This window comes from Rhinolophus sinicus, chromosome 1 (assembly GCF_057876585.1).
Source record: "Rhinolophus sinicus isolate RSI-liver-muscle chromosome 1, RSI-T2T, whole genome shotgun sequence".
NCBI lineage: Eukaryota > Metazoa > Chordata > Mammalia > Chiroptera > Rhinolophidae > Rhinolophus > Rhinolophus sinicus.
Genome location: NC_142501.1, coordinates 126375826 through 126393743, shown reverse-complemented (window position 1 = coordinate 126393743; position 17918 = coordinate 126375826). Strand labels below are relative to the sequence as shown.

The window sequence follows — 17918 nt, the reverse complement described above, 5'->3', positions numbered from 1 at the left end:
GAGGCAGCCTTGGGTGTCTGTCAACGGATGAATGGATAAAGAGGAGGTGGTACATATGTACAATGGAATATTGCTTGGCCATGGAAGGGAATGGGTTCTCGCCATCTGTGGTGGCACGGATGGACCTGGAGGATATTGTGCTGAGTGAAGTATGTCAGACAGAGAAAGACAGATGCAATGTGACTTCGCTTATATGTGGAATCTAAAGAAGAAAACAAACAAACAAACAAACAAACAAAGCAGAAACACACTCATAAATACAGACAACATTTTGATGGTTGCCAGATGTGAGGGGGGGAATTCTTTGCTCTGTTGTTCCTCATTTTAAAATGAGGTGGTCTGTTAGTACCTCCCAAAGTATATAGACCAGTCATTCTGATGGGATGCCTTCATAATTAAGAATCTCTGGATTCACAGAGAAACCAGAATCTGGTTTCTCTCCATAACTTTATTATAGATGATTCCCAACCTATTTCTCTTCTGGTGCTTCTTACCTCAGTGAATGACATTAGAACCTGCTCAGTTCTTGATCTTGAAACCCGTGTGTCATCCCTGCATCCTCCTCTTATGCCTCCCTATTAATCACCACATTCTGCAAAATTCTTCATCCTAAGAATCTCCTAGTGCTCTCCAGTCCATCATCATCTCCTCTTTCTGGGCTTCTGTAACCACCTCTCTACCACATGGTGGTTTTTACTGGGCTTTCTCCAAATCCATCCTCCATTGAGCAGCCACAGTGATCTTCGCCCCTGCTCAAACCCCAGGATAAAGTCCAATCAATGTCTTTGACAGAGGTTACAAGGCCCTCCATCATTTTGTTCCCGCTTCTTTCCAGGCTAAATGAAATCTTACTAGGACCATATGATTTGGTTAAAAATAATTTGATCGCAAATAAACTCACAGCAGAAGTAACTAATTGGTTAAAATTCTCCCCTGCCACATGTTTTTGCAGGTCTTAGTGATTCTGATGCCCTAAGTAGTACTTAGTTTTTATGCATCTTTAAGTCTTTGGGCCCATGCTACAGAATTTTTTAGGTTTTTTTCTTTTCTTAATCTGTATTTCACTCTTAGCCAATTTTGCTTGCGTGGCATCTCTTCCTAAAATTTTGGATTTTGGGTGAGGTACTGGAGAGTGAAGTGAGTGTGAATCAACAGCTTGATGCCACTGGCCTTGGCACTGCTGCCAGCCAGGATTAGAAGACCTATTCCAGGAACGGTGAGTCCTAGCCAGGGGTCAGGCCTCCCTCAGCTTCAAGAGGCATTACGATGGCAGGAAGGAAAACAATACACTGTAGGAAATACAATGAATGATACTCTGGACTACTATAAGTGACTCCAGAATCTTCCATCGCACGATAACCTTCTGCTGATGGCATTTCACTCATGATTTCTACTTCTATAAATCATTTTTCTGCAAGAACGAAGCCTTAACCCTAAGGGAAAATGTCCACTGCCCAGATGCATAGAAAATGAGGCTAAGGGCGCACCACAGATTTTGCCTCTTGACAGATACTGTAGAACAATCTTGCCCTGATTTAGGATGAGTGAAGAGGAAAAACCAGCATCGTGTTTATGGCAAAATACTTCAAGACCTGATGGGAAATCGTATCTGAAAGGCTTTATGGACAACATATCTATACAACTAATGAACTGCAGGATTCAGAAGAACATTGTTATCTTCAGAAGAAGGCAGTCAGATACATAGAAGTGTATTTCCAGTGGAAGTTTCTCACGCACATACAACCCAGAAATGGTCAGAATTCACGTCCCTCACTCTAAGGGTAGCATGTTGAAGACACAATCCAGGTGGAGTACTGATCAGAAGATGGATTATTCAACGAAACACTGAGAAAATGCAAGTACTTAAAATCAGTCACATCAAAAATGCATCCACCTCAATGTTGATCCTTAAATTTAATTGTAAATTAGGAGAATCTTCTTACTTGGTTTTAAAGAATATATTATAACTCAGCAGAATCCATGAGGAGGATTTCTGCCCCTCCTGTGATATAGTAGCTTGCAGCTAGAGCAAATCAGCTAGAAAATCTGGATTTAAAAATCAACTAGAAAATCTGGATTAAAAAAAAAAAAATCTGTATGCAGGGTTTGGATAGCTGCAGAGGTAACCAGGACTCAAGAGAGAAAGGAAAACAAAGAGGTGTCTAGATGTTCTGAGAGCCACATCTCCCCAGAGGGCATTTGTGATGCTTGGCCTAAGGTGAGAGGCTGAGAATCATGGCGGATGACTTGAACAGGCACTTCACAAAAATGGACATTCAAATGGATAATAAACATTTGAAAAGGTACTCAAATCATTGGTAATAGGAAAATTCAACTTAAAACCACAGGAGATAGCACTACACACCCACATATAACCACTAAAAGTGTTTTTTTTAAAATGGCAACACCAAGGTCAGGCAGCATCTGGAACAGCAGGACTTCTCATATGATACTAATGGGAGGGAAAATCATAGAATCAATTTGGAAAACAGCATGGCACTATCTCCTAAAGCTAGATAGATGCATAATGTATAATCTAGCAGTTGCACTTGCAGGTCTATATGCAAGAGAAAAGTCTACAAATGTCCAACAGAAGACATGTGCAAGAATGTTCCCAACAGCATTCCTTGTTAAAGCCCCAAGCTAGAAACAAATCATATGCCCATCAATCATACAATGGATAAACATGTTTTGGTAGAGTCACACAATAGAATACTAAACTGCAGTGAAAAAGAATAAACTACTGCTATATGCAACAACATGAATGAAAGTTGTGTGGAAAACAAAAAGCTAAACACAAAAGAGTACTATGACATGATTCCATTTTACACGAAGTCCCCAAAGAGGAAAAGGCAATAGAGGTCGAATTGGGATTACCTTTGTAATGGTATTAATGGCTGGGAATGGTGTGAAAGGAGGGCGGCTGCAGGAACCCTGTTAACATCGTGTATCTGATGCAGTGAGAGCGTAGTTAGGTTTTGTGCACTAATTCATTAGACACTGGCAATCTGCAGATATCCACTAATACCCATTCCTCCTCCGCCTTCTCTTAGTTATACAAAAGTACAGCCTTGCCACACAATTCCTGGGCACCATTCTTACAGACGCAATTTGAAGGGTGCTTCATGAAGGAGTTGTGCAAAGTGGTGGCCTGAATATCACTCCCCAATCTTAGCTGTGCGTGTGGTTGTTCAGATAGAAACCACTCCTCAACTTCTCTCACCAGGTAACTAAGTTCTGGCCAATGGGATGTAAGCAAGTGCCATTTCCAGGTCTTTCCAGTGAAGAGTCTGGTTGTGTACTCCGCTGGCTCTTTCCACAGCTCCTATGAACTGGAAAATGGGCAGGTGGAAAAGCTGCCTTGGATCCACAGATGGAAGCCACGTGTTTAGGATGGCAGAACCATCCTACTGAATCTTCCCACCTATGTTTGGACTGGTGTGTGAGAAAGAAGCTTCTAGTTGGCTCAAGCCACTGATGTAGGGGGTCTCTTTGTTATACCAGCTTAGATGGCACCCAAACTACCATGTTTCCCCAAAAATAAGACCTAACTGGAAAATAAGCCCTAACATGGTTTTTCAGGATGACATCCTCTGAACATAAGCCCTAATACATCTTTTGGAGCAAAAATTTATATTAAGACCCAGTCTTATTTTTGGGGAAACACAGTAATATAGGCACTAAAGCATGGTATTGAAAGTAGTCATAGTTTGAAAACTTTGTACTTTTTTTGTTTGCCATTTGTTACAAACAACAGTATTTAATTGCTTTGTTGCCAGTCTGCCACCATACAACCTAGAGAAGACGCTGGAAAACAACACAGTATAGGGGAAAGGACATTTTCTCCTGAGCAAGCTGCTCTAGAGTAACTTTTCATTCTGTCTCCCATAATTTTGGGATTGGTTTTGTTAATCTGTAAAATATAAAGGTGTCTGGATGTTCCTAAGGCTCACGTCTGTGTTTAACACTCTTTGACTTTCCTAAACAAGACTTAATGACTCGCATGCAATTACAGTTGGCTGGATGCCGCAGTGGGGAAAGGCCTATACTTCCGTGACTTCCTTGTACACATGACTTGAAGAAAACTTGTTCAAATATGGAGAACAGTGCTTTTCATTATGTAGACTATAGAACTAAAGCACAGCAAGTTGCACATTCTCCAGGTGCTCTCTTTAGTAATCCCAGCATTAATAAGCACCAAATGTGAACAACAAACAAAAGCATATTTTCAAAATATGAAGCATTAATTATTCAGAGTGCATCAAGGTATATTGGATTAATGTAGTCAATTAGCAATAAGGACAGATAAGGAGGATTAGTCAACCGATTGGTATGTTTTAGATGCTGTATCAAAAAGAAACACAATGGATTCTTTTCTTTCTGGATCCTTCAAGGGGCTCTTAGTTTACATATGACCTAAGAGTTGAGTTTGTGTTTCTTTGAAAGGAATACATTTGTGGTATTTTGTGAGATGAACGATGTGGTTGTTAGCACACAGGTGACATGAAAGAAATCCTCCATACTTTATATGGTTTAACAATATGCAAGTTATCTTACCTGCGGATTTTTAAATACGTCATATTTTTCCTCTTTCTTCAAAAACACCATTTTATTTTCTGTGTCTCTTGTCCAGTCTGATAAGATTTCAACTACATTTTCATGGTCTTCGAAAAACCTTTCTAATGAAACAAGAAAAAGCAGTCTTTCAGACCCAACACATCAGGGTTTCTAACAGAGAAATAAGCTAGTATTGACTTAAGCACAATGCTTCATACTTCTCGTCGATTTTTAGGAATTCCTAATTCTTACATGATGTCATCTTGTAACATTTCTGCTACGTTTTATTTTTCAGTGTCAGGTCTTCAATTTATTTTTCATAAAAAAATAGTGATAATGGTAAGCCATTGCACTTTTTTTCAAATTAGCATTTTTTAAATTAGCTTCAGGTGTACAAAACAATGTAATAGATAGACATCTACACCCCCCTGGAAATGAAACTACCTTATGACCCAGCAATTACACTCTTAGGTATCTATCTAGAAAAATCCAAAACTCTAATTCAAAAATATATATGCACCTCTATGTTTATTGCAGCGCTATTCAAATTGACTGTAAGTAATACTAGGTGGAAGTAAACATCCTATCTGTAAGGAGGAAAAAGTTTAAACAACTTTGAATGACATTGTAAGGTATGCAGTAAGTACTATAAAATATTCCTTAAACTCTAAAAACAATGCATGAATATTGGAACCAAACCTAAACATAAAAGAAGGCTTTCATTTTTCTGTTTGACTCAGAGAGTTGAAGAAAACCTCAAGAGGTTATTATAGTGTAGGCCATTTCCTTCAGAAAACAATTTCACCGAAAGCTTCTAAAACAAGCAATTCTATATTCCACCAAGCTCTCCTGGGAGATAATCATTCTGTGAGTGGTATTAAGACAAGAAATAACAGAGTATTTCTTTAACTGCTTTATTTATTTATTTATTTATTTATTTATTTATTTATTTATTTATTTATTTTAACTCCATCAATTTCTATCAAGTGTCCTTTGCTCTTTGGGGCCGAGCCTCTTCTACTAGACAAAGTGTCAGGCATTAGGTGAGTGGGAGGGAGAAAGGGGAAATGAACTGTGATGTGAGGCAGTTACACTACAGCTTAATAAAAGCAAACACTGAGGAGACATTAGCTGACAGATACCCAGGACCTCAGGCAACCTGCTTAGCTTACTAAGCATGGAGTAAGAAGTATCATCCCGTCACTTTCTTTCCCTTAGGAACCACTAGAGAAGTGACAATAATAATACTTACATCCCCCAAGGTCTGGCCACCTGCTATAATCTGAGTCTCTTCCTCACAAAGAAATGAAGAGGCAAGAACTAAGTCTGACAGAAGGGAAGTGATGTACGGGAAGTCTTGATAGCCTTAAACCAAACTCTTCTTAATAAGAGACCAAAACCCATAATAAAGCAAACCACAGATGATGGGAGTACAGTCTATAGCTGGGGATGAGACTTACCAATTTGTAGTTCTGGATATATTTCATAAAGACACCAGTCTACAGCGCAGTCACAATGGGTTTTCTCAAACAGGTTGTCTAGAATGTCTCGGGCCAGTTGTCGCTCATCCACCATCAGGGACTTCGTGCTGTTATCATTCATGTGCACCTTGACAACCAGCTGAGGATAAAGCCACAGAGCAGCCACTAAATTTCAGCAACTAAAGAAGGCCACAAAGATTAAGGTTTCAAAGTTGCTATTGCTTCTGTGAATTTAATTAAGACTGTATCCTGCTCACTCACATGCCAAGAACTTGTTTAAGGTGTTAGGAATATAGAAGTGGAGAAATCATTTCACAAAAATGAAAAACACACAATAGACACAGTCCTTGCCCAGCCCTCAGAGACTTTGCATTCTGGTGAGGGAGAAAGAAGACAAACAAAACCAAGTAAGTGCTGACTTCCTGTTTACCTGCCATTGTTTTTAAAAAGATTTTTATTAAACTACATCTAACATACAATATTATATTAGTTTCTGGTGTACACAATACGTGTTTAACATTTATATACCTAAAGAAGTGATCACCATAAGTCCAGCAACCATCTGACACCATACCACACTATCACAACATTATTGACTGTATTCCCTGCGCTGTACATTACATCCCCTTGACTTATTTGTTTTATACCTGGATATTTTGACCGCTTATTCCCCTTCTCCTCCCCCCTCTTTTTAAATTTTTTCAATTGTAGTTGACATTCAATATTATTTTATATTAATTTCAGGTGTACAGCACAGTGGTTAGACATTTATATAATTTAAGAAGTGATCCCTAAGACTAGTCTAGTACCCAGCTGGCACTATACATACTTATTAGCACATTATTGACTATATTCCCTATGTTTTACTTTACATTCCCATGACTATTTTGTAACTTCCAATTTGTATTTCTTAATTCCTTCACCTTTTTCACCCTGCCCCCCAATGTCCTCCCATCTGGCAACCATCAAAATGTTCTCTGTGTTGAGAAAATCAGGTGTAGCCATAATGATATCAGATGAAACAGACTTCAAGGTGAAAAAGATAACAAGAGACAAAGATGGACATTTCATGAATGTCCATGAATGGTGAAGGGGACTGTACAACAAGAAGACATAACAGTCATCAATATTTATGCCCCCAATCAGGGAGCACCGAAATACACCAAGCAACTTCTAACAGAACTAAAGGGAGAAATTGACCAAAACACAATTATACTAGGGGACTTAAATACATCATTGACAGCTATGGATAGATCATCCAAACAGAAAATAAATAACGAAATAGTAGCCCTAAATGACACATTAGATGAAATGGACATAATTGACATTTATAGAGCACTTCATCCTAAAACATCAGACTATACATTCTTTTCTAGTGTACATGGAACATTCTCAAGGATAGACCATATATTGGGACATAAAATCAGTCTCAACAAATTTAAGAAGATTGAAATCATACCATGCATATTCTCTGATCACAAGGCTTTGAAATTGGATATCAACTGTAAAAAGAAAGCGGGAAAAAACACAAATACATGGAGACTAAACAACATACTTTTAAAGAAGGACTGGGTCAAAGAAGAAATTAGAGGAGAGATCAAAAGATACATTGAAACAAATGACAATGAAAATACATCCTACCAAAATTTTTGGGATGCAGCGAAAGCAGTTTTAAGAGGGAAATTTATCTCATTACAGGCCTATCTCAAGAAACAAGAAAAATCCCAAATAAATAACCTCATGTTACACCTTAAAGAACTAGAAAAAGAAGAACAAGTAAAACCCAAGGTCAGCAGAAGAAAGGAAATAACAAAAATTAGAGCAGAACTAAATGAAATAGAGAACAAAAAGACAATAGAAAAAATTAATATGACAAAGAGCTGGTTCTTTGAAAAGATTAACAAAATTGACAAACCCTTGGCTAGACTTACTAAGATAAAAAGAGAGAAGACACTGATTAACAAAATCAGAAACGTAAAAGGGGAAGTTATCACGGACACCACAGAAATACAAAGGATCATCCAAGAATACTATGAAGGACTATATGCCACCAAATTCAACAACCTAGAAGAAATGGACAAGTTCTTAGAAACATAGAGCCTTCCAAGGCTGAACCATGAAGAACTGGAAAATCTAAACAGACCGATCACCAGTAACGAAATTGAATCAGTCATCCAAAACCTTCCCAAAAGCAAAAGTCCGGGACCAGATGGCTTCACTAGTGAATTCTACCAAACCTTCAAAGAGGATCTAATACCAATTCTGCACAAACTCTTCCAAAAAATTGAAGAAGAGACAGTACTCCCTAACTCATTTTATGAGGCCAACATTACCCTGATACCAAAACCTGGTAAGGACAGCACAAAAAAAGAAAACTACAGACCAATATCTCTAATGAATACCGATGCAAAAATCCTAAATAAAATTCTAGCAAATCGAATACAACAATGCATTAAAAAGATTATTCATCACGACCAAGTGGGGTTCATCCCCGGGGCACAAGGATGGTTCAACATACGCAAATCCATCAATGTGATACATCACATAAACAAAATAAAGGACAAAAATCATATGATTATATCAATTGATGCAGAAAAAGCATTTGACAAGATACAACATCCATTTATGATTAAAACACTTAATAAAATGGGTATAGAAGGAAAATACCTTAACATAATAAAGGCCATATATGACAAGCCCTCTGCTAATCTCATAATTAATGGAGAAAAACTGAAGCCCTTTGCTCTACGTTCAGGAACACGACAGGGATGTCCCCTATCACCTCTGCTTTTCAACATAGTGTTGGAAGTCCTTGCCAGAGCAATCAGGCAAGAGAAAGAAATAAAAGGCATCCAAATTGGGAATGAAGAAGTTAAATTATCACTCTTTGCAGATGACATGATGCTATATATAGAAAACCCTAAAGACTCCACCAAAAAACTATTAGAAACAATCAACGAATACAGTAAAGTTGCCGGCTACAAAATCAACGCACAAAAGTCCATTGCCTTCCTATATACTAACAATGAAATCTCAGAAAAAGAAATACAAAAAACAATTCCTTTTGCAATTGCAGCAAAAAGAATAAAATACCTAGGAATAAACTTAACCAAGGATGTGAAAGACCTATATGCTGAAAACTATAAGACATTTTTGAAAGAAATTGAAGAAGACACAAAGAAATGGAAAGACATTCCGTGCTCATGGATTGGAAGAATCAACATAGTTAAAATGGCCATATTACCCAAAGCAATATACAGATTCAATGCAATCCCCATCAAAATCCCAATGGCACATTTTAAAGAAATAGAACAAAAAATCATCAGATTTGTTTGGAACCACAAAAGACCCCGAATAGCCAAAGCAATCTTAAGGAAAAAGAACAATAATGGAGGTATCACACTTCCTGACTTTGGCTTGTACTACAGGGCTACAATAATCAAAACAGCATGGTATTGGCAGAAAAACAGACACATAGACCAATGGAATAGAATTGAGAACCCAGAAATAAAACCACATAAATATGGACAGATAATTTTTGACAAAGAAGCTAAAAACATACAATGGAGCAAAGACAGCCTCTTCAATAAATGGTGCTGGGAGAATTGGATAGCCACGTGCAAAAGAATGAAACTGGACTGCTATTTGTCACCATGTACCAAAGTTAATTCAAAATGGATCAAAGACTTAAGCATAAGACCTGACACAATAAACTGCATAGAAGAAAACATAGGTACTAAACTTATGGACCTTGGGTTCAAAGAGCATTTTATGAACTTGACTCCAAAGGCAATGGAAGTAAAAGCTAAAATAAACGAATGGGACTATATGAAACTTAAAAGCTTCTGCACAGCAAAAGAAACCATTGACAAAATAAAGAGGCCACCAACTGAATGGGAGAAGATTTTTGCAAACAGTGCCTCCGATAAGGGGCTAGTATCCAGAATATACAAGGAACTCATGCAACTCAACAACAAAAAAACAAACAACCCAATTGAAAAATGGGCAGAGGACTTGAAGAGACATTTCTCCAAAGAGGACATACAAATGGCAAATAGACATATGAAAAAATGCTCAACATCACTAATCATCAGAGAAATGCAAATCAAAACCACAATGAGATATCACCTCACCCCAGTCAGAATGGCTATCATCAACAAGACAAACAATAACAAATGTTGGAGAGGCTGTGGAGAAAAAGGAACCCTCATACACTGTTGGTGGGAATGCAGACTGGTGCAGCCGTTATGGAAGGCAGTGTGGAGGTTTCTCAAAGAATTACGAATAGAATTGCCATATGACCCAGCAATCCCTCTTCTGGGTATCTACCCAAAAAATCTGAAAACATTTAGAGATAAAGACACGTGTGCTCCAATGTTCATTGCAGCTTTGTTTACGGTGGCCAAGACATGGAAACAACCAAAATGTCCTTCGATAGATGAATGGATAAAGAAGTTGTGGTATATATACACAATGGAATACTATTCGGCAGTGAGAAAAGATGATATAGGAACATTTGTGACAACATGGATGGATCTTGAGAGAGTAATGCTGAGCGAAACAAGTCAGACAGAAAAAGCAGAGAACCATGTGATTTCACTGATATGTGGTATATAAACCAAAAACAACAAAAGAACAAGACAAACAAATGAGAAACAGAAACTCATAGACACAGACAATAGTTTAGTGGTTGCCAGAGGGTAACAGGGGCGGTGGGTGGGGGGTGGGAGATGAGGGTAAGGGGGATCAAATATAAGGTGATAAGAGGGAGAACTGACTCTGGGTGGTGAACACACAATGGGATTTATAGATGATGTAATACAGAATTGTACACCTGAAATCTATGTAATTTTACTAACAATTGTCACCCCAATAAATTTAATTAAAAAAAAAAAATGTTCTCTGTGTCTACGAGCTTGCCTTTGTTTTGTTTGTTTATTTATTTTGTTCTTTAGATTCCACATATAAGCGAAATCGCATTGCATCTGTCTTTCGCTATCTGACATACTTCACTCAGCACAATACCCTCCAGGTCCATCCATGCCGCCACAGATGGCAAAAACCCATTCCCTTCCCTGGCTGAGCAATATTCCACTGTAGATACCGTGTTACCACGTAGATACTTACTGTCCACTGTAAGACCTAGCTGGACAATCAGCTCTAACGTGCCTTTTGGAGCAAAACTTAATGTAAGACCCAGTTATATTTTACTATAATATAAAACCAGGTCTTATGTAATACAATATAATATGAGACCAGGTCTTATATTAAGTTTTGCTCCAAAAGGCATGATATGTACCACCTCCTCTTTATCCATTCATCCATCAATGGACATCCAGGCTGCCTCCACATCTTGGCCATTGCAAACAATGCTGCAATGAACATATGGATGTACACCTTCCTTCAAAGTAGCATGTTGGGTTTCTTCGGAAAAACACACAATAGACACAGTCCTTGCCCAGCCCTCAGAGACTTTACCCAGAAGTGGAATTACTAGGTCCTTCTTGGTCTCCTATTATAGCCTTTGTTTTAAAGTTTGTTTTGTCTGGTATTATAAGTACTGTTATCCCCAACTTTTTTTTGTTTGTTTCCATTTTCATAAAATATCTTTTCCCCATTCATTTACTTTCAGTCTGTGTGTCTTTAGATCTGAAGTGATTCTATTGTAGGCAGCACATGTAAGAGTCTTGTTCTCTTATCCACTCTATCTTTTGATTGGAGCATTTAATTCATTTACATTTAAAGTAATTTTAAAAGTAATTCTTGATAAATATGTAGTTATTGCCCTTTTATTATTCATATTTTTGACTTTTTTGTCCCTGCCTTAAAAAAGTCCCTCTAATAGTCCTTGTAATACTGTTGTTGTTTTTTTTTTATTTATTTATTTCTTTTTTTTCAATGAATGTATATTTTTAATTTATTGGGGTGACAATTGTTAGTAAAATTACATAGATTTCAGGTGTACAATTCTGCATTACATCCTCTATAAATCCCATTGTGTGTTCATCACCCAGAGTCAGTTCTCCTTCCATCACCAGATATTTGATCCCCCTTTACCCTCATCTCCCACCCCCACCCCCTTTATCCTCTGGTAACCACTAAACTATTGTCTGTGTCTGAGTTTTTGTTTCTCATTTGTTTGTCTTGTTCTTTTGTTGTTTTTGGTTTATATACTGCATATCAGTGAAATCATATGGTTCTCTGCTTTTTCTGTCTGACTTATTTCGCTTAGCATTATACTCTCAAGATCCATCCATGTTGTCACAAATGTTCCTATATCATCTTTTCTTACGGCCGAATAGTATTCTATTATGTATATATACCACAACTTCATCCATTCATCTATCGAAGGACATTTTGGTTGTTTCCATGTCTTGGCCACCGTAAACAAAGCTGCAATGAACATTGGAGCACACGTGTCTTTATGTATAAATGTTTTCAGATTTTTTGGGTAGATACCCTGTAATACTGGTTTGCTGGTGATGAACTCCTTTTGCTTTTTCTTGTCTGTGAAGCTCTTTGTCTATCCTTCAATTCTAAATGACAGCTTTGCTGGGTAGAATAATCTTGGTTGCATGTCGTTGCTTTTCATTACTTTGAGTATTTCCTGCCAATCCCTTCTGGCTTGCAAAGTTTCTGTTGAGAAATCAGCTGATTGTCTTAAGGGAGCTCCCTTGTAGGTAACTAACTGCTTTACTCTTGCCGCTTTTAGGATTCTTTTTTCATCTTTAACCTTTCGTATTTTAGCTATGCTGTGTCTTGGTGTGGGACTCTTTGGGTTTATCTTGTTTGTGACTCTTTGCACTTCCTGGGCTTGTATACTTATTTGCTTCATCAGGGTTGGGAAATTTTCTGTCATTATTTCTTCAAATAGGTTTTTAATTCCTTGCTCTCCCTATGATGCAAATATTGGTACACTTGATGTTGTCCCAGAGGTCCCTTAAACTCTCCTCATTTTTTTGATTCTTCTTTTTTTTTTTTGCCATTCTGATTGGGTATTTTCTGTTATGTTGTCTTTCAAATCACTGATTCGATCCTCTGTTTCATCTAGTCTGCTGGTGAGTCCTTCTAGTGCATTCTTCATTTCAGTTATTGTATTCTTCACTTCTGACTGGTTCTTTTTTTATGGTTTCTATGTCCATTTTATGCTTGCTATCTCTTTGTTGAAGTTCTCACTAAGTTCCTTGAGCATCCTTATAACCATTGTTTTGAACTCTGTATCTGGTAGGTTGCTTGTCTCAATTTCATTTAATTCTTTTTCTGGAGTTTTTTCCTGTTCCCTCCTTTGGGGATATATTTCTTTGTTTCCTTATTTTGGCGGCCTTTCTGTTTGTTTCTATGTATTAGGTAGATCTGCTACTTCTCCCAGTCTTTCTGGGTGGCCTTATGTAGTAGGTGTGCTGTGGGGCCCAGTGGCATAGTCTCCATGATCACTTGAATTGGGTGATCCAGGAGTGTCCCTTGTGTGACCTGTTATAGTTGAATCTTAATTGCTGTCGGCATGTCAGTGGGTGGTATTGACTGGCTATGCGGTTTGGCCATGTCCACAGTTTAAAGGCTACTGTGTGGGGGCTTATCCCATAGAGCATGATTCACTCCAGCAGATTCTGGTGCCTGGGGAGACCACCCTTTGTGTGTGCTGTTTGTGGGGCTAATTGTGTGGTGCTCTGCTGTGGTCTGAAGCCAACCTCCAAGTATGTTGGTTCTGAGGCCTCTTGGGAGGGGCTCTGATGCAGGCCCAGGTCACCCACTGCCTGTGACTGGCCAGGGACTACCAAGATAAGTAGGAGCTACAAAGCGATCCACAGTTGGTTGTTGCCTGTGCTGTAGTTAGAGACACGTGTGAGAGGCTACACTGTGAATCGAAGATGGCTGCCACCAGTACCAGGGTCTGAGGTTGCTTTGCAAATAACCAGGACACTCTGAGACCTGCTGCCACCTGCTAGCTCCCATAGTGTGCAGCCAGTAATAAAGCCCCGTGTGGTACAAAATTGGGTGAAGCAGGGTCTCAGTGAGTCAGCAGGTTGGAACAGTGGAGCTCACCAGGCCAATCAGATTCAGATTTGGCCTGTGGGGGAGGGCTCAACACAGGAAAGATGGCACCCACCTGCTGGCTGCTTGGGAGCAAGGCCACACACAGGGAAAATGGGGGCTGTCCCTCAAGTCCTCATCCTGAAGTTACACAACTCAGTCTCTCCCCATATGTCTCCGATGCCCCCAGAGTCACCATCCCTCTTCTGGAGCCCAAGGTTAGTGTCTGTGCAGGCCCTTAAGGGGATTTCTGGGTTTCCCACAGCCTTATATCCCACCTGGATGGTTGGAATCCCCACTGTTTTTCATAGCCAGAAGTTGTGGGGGATCCTCTTCCTGGCACCAATACTCGAGGCTGGTAAGCCTGGTGTGGAGCTGGGGTCCCTCGCTCCATCATGGGGAACCTCTGTGGCCAAGATATCTCTCCTGATTTTTAACTGTCACATGTAGGTGTGGGACCAGCCAGTTTTGCATCTCCACCCCTCCTACCACTCTCGACATGGCTTCTTCTTTATATCCTTAGTTATAAAACTTCTGTTCAGCTAGACTTTAGATGGTTCTCCATGTTGATTGTTCTATAATTTAGTTTTAATTTTGATATGTTCATGGGGTAAGGCAAGCACAGCATTTATCTACCCCGCCATCTTGGGTCTCTACCTCTAGATTTTCGGTGGTCACACGCGGGTGTGGGATCAGCCCGTTCCATGTCTCTGCCCCTCCTACCAGTCTCGAGGTGGCTTCTTCTGTATGTCAGTAGTTGTAGGGTTTGGGTTCAGCTAGACTTTAGGCAATTATCAATAGTGGTTTTTCTGTGGTTTAGTTGTAACTGATATGGTCCTGAGAGGAGGTTAGCACTGTGTTTACTTACTCTGCTGTCTAGACCAGAAAACCTCCTGACATATTTCTATTAATTATTCAGCTTCATCCTGGAGCCAGAAGCATTTCTTGATTGAAAGCCATGCCCATGTCTTTATAATAAAATTTTCTCTTTTGCTTAGCTGGAGTTGGGTCCCATTTCATGCAACCCAAGAGTTCTAAGACCCAGTAAGACAAACTTGGTTAACCTACAATTCTTTGAAGGTCAGGAATGCACAATGACATGATGTCATGGAGGGGCCTTATGGAGAGCCAGATTGTATCACAGCAGAACACAATTGAGACTAGAGGTAGATTAAGCAAAATGACTGTAGACTGAGAAACAACTGTTATGGAGGCATGCAGGGAAATTAGTGATCTAATTGACTTTTCATTCTATTTGTAAAAATTCTACTGCACTGAGTTCAGTCAAATTGGTAGTTATCTCATTCTAAATCTGGATGGTTTGGTGGGAGCAGCATTTACTCATCTTCAAAAAGGATATAGGATTTCACTAGCTTTTCCCAGACAATGTGTCAGAATTACTAAAACTTCTGAATCCCAAGAGAGATCACAATTCTGATGCAATATAACAGAATTAATTCATGAAGTAATGCAGCTAGCATTTGGCTCTTCTTTGACATGTGTGTATTTATAGCATATTTTAATGATAGTAGTTTGTTATTTATGAGTGCTACAGGTTATAATGGTGCTATATATCCAGTCTTGACAACAAACAGAGGAAATGTGCCCACTAGGCCCTGAGTTATTACACTGATCCTACCTAATTAAGTGGGGATTAGTCTAGTCAAGTTAGAGTCTATCTTTGAGCACAATGGAGGAAGTAGGTGCTGCCTTTGCCCTTCCAGACAGTTATTGCCCAATCTCCAGCCTGTGGTGCCCACAACTACTCCACACACAACCAGCAGCGACTCCACAGCAACTCCACACACAATCATCAACTAGAACCACCTGACATTCTTGCTTAAATTTCTGTTCTGTTAGGAGGGTGCAAAAGTAATTGAGGTTGTTGCAATTATTTTTAACCTGTTAAACCACAATTATTTTTGCACCAACCTAGTAACTTAAAAAGACAAGTGCGAAATAGCTAAAGACAAGTTCTACCTATGCTGTTTGCCTAGAGTTGGTCCTGATAATTCACAAATGAGACTTATCGCTATTTAAAAAGTGATTAAATGGACTGGAGAGACAAGCCCTACAACTGGTAACGCTTCTTCCTCCCCAAAAGTTTGGGTTAGATTCTGAGCAGTTGTGAAACTGCCCCTCCTGTCTCATTTCCAATAGAATCTTGAAAACATTCTCTAGTTAACAGAGTGAGAGTTCAGTTCCTATGGATTGTTATGCAGAGTTACTGATAAGCAATAAAGGGTGTGGGTGGTGATAAAAATCTGGTGAGCAGAAGGCAAGGACCACAAGTTGAAACTTCTGGTAGTACCTTCTCTTCTCAAGAGTCAAAATGTAGAAATCAGGCCAGTAAAAGCACATTTCCTTCTCCTGGGACCATTCAAATTCAGCCTTGTCTGAAGAATATATATATATATATATATTTTCCCCTTGAAAATCTGTAGCCCAAAACCTCAACTAGTTGCATAGTTGCTTTTTAAAATGTCTGTCTTTTGAATATATTTAAAATGATAAGCCCAAGTACCTCAGTATCAAAGATACATTCACCTGACCTGAGAAATGAGGCATGGAGGATCTCATGGAAAAACAGAAATTCCTCAAATAGTGGTCGTTATTTCTGTAGAAGGCATGCCTGCTGCTCTCTGCTGAGAATTTTTGCTATAAAGTAGCTACATGTCCTAAGAAACAATGCCAATGTTGGGACTTAGAAAACTTAATCTTCGTGACGGAAAAATTATTGATGTTTGACCACATTTCATTCTTGCTTAGGAATTCTTGAGAAAATAAAATATATGGGTGTTTTCTTTTGCTTTTATAGAGAGAAACAAAAAATGAAACCACATAATTTGACAATGATGAAAGGTTTGTTTCTTTTTTGGCAGAAATTGCAAACTAAATTTAATCCACATGTAGTTATGAATGTTCACAATTATAAAACTTAGAAAATTAAAAAAAAAACCGAGAGAAAGCTGGTGACTTTTAGCAAGAAGAAACCATATTTACTGTTATTCACAGCTTCCATCACATTTGCAAACTGAAGAGTATCTATACGAACACATAACACCACTAAATTACAGTTACGTGATTTAGCAAACTAAGTACTTTTCATATCTACGCTATGTGACATACGGTAAAATGATTCAAGAATGAAGAAACTCCCCCTTTCTAATTCATTACAGTAAAGATTTTGCAGTTTTTTATAATGTCTTTTTGTTCTTTTGCAAGCTGTTAAATATAAGAATATCTTATCCCTGAAGCATTTATTAGGTTGGTACAAACACAATATTTTTTCTTTTATATTTAAATTTACAAATACAATTGTTCTCCTGTGTCACAGAGCTTTAAAACAAACAAACAAACAAACAAACACAAACACAATGAGCAAGTGAGTCTGATTGTGTTTCCAGTTCCAAAGCTTTGTCCTACAAGATGTGTACATCATTCATAATCCAAAATGATGTCAACACCCACAGAACACTGGAGGGCAAAGTACTTCAGATAGACTTGATCTCCATCCTTTAAAAGCATGGTGTAGATTATGTGTGAATACATTGTAGTTACTTTATTAATGTACCGTGTTTCCCCGAAAATAAGACCTAGCCGGACAATCAGCTGTAATGTGTCCTTTGGAGCAAAAATTAATATAAGACCCAGTATTATATTAGGTTATATTGTATTATATTATATCATATTATAAAGACCTGGTCTTATAGTAAAATAAGACTGGTTTTATATTAATTTTTGCTCCAAAAGACACATTAGAGCTGATTGTCCAGCTAAGTCTTATTTTCGGGAAAACATGGTATGAATATGTCACAGTTATGAATGTTCTGTGCCACACATAGGCTT

The 17918-nt window shown here is 38.5% G+C and overlaps 1 protein-coding gene across 1 annotated transcript in view; it reads right to left on the bottom strand.

The window, feature by feature from the left end:
• Positions 1-17918, bottom strand: part of APBB1IP (amyloid beta precursor protein binding family B member 1 interacting protein) — a 107272-nt gene that overhangs the window by 30453 nt on the left and 58901 nt on the right. The window contains exons 6-7 of the mRNA XM_074324957.2: positions 6018-6177; positions 4558-4679 (exon numbers count right to left, since the gene is read on the bottom strand). Of these exons, the coding sequence (XP_074181058.2) occupies positions 4558-4679; positions 6018-6177 (282 nt within the window). The remainder of the gene's footprint in view (positions 1-4557; positions 4680-6017; positions 6178-17918) is intronic.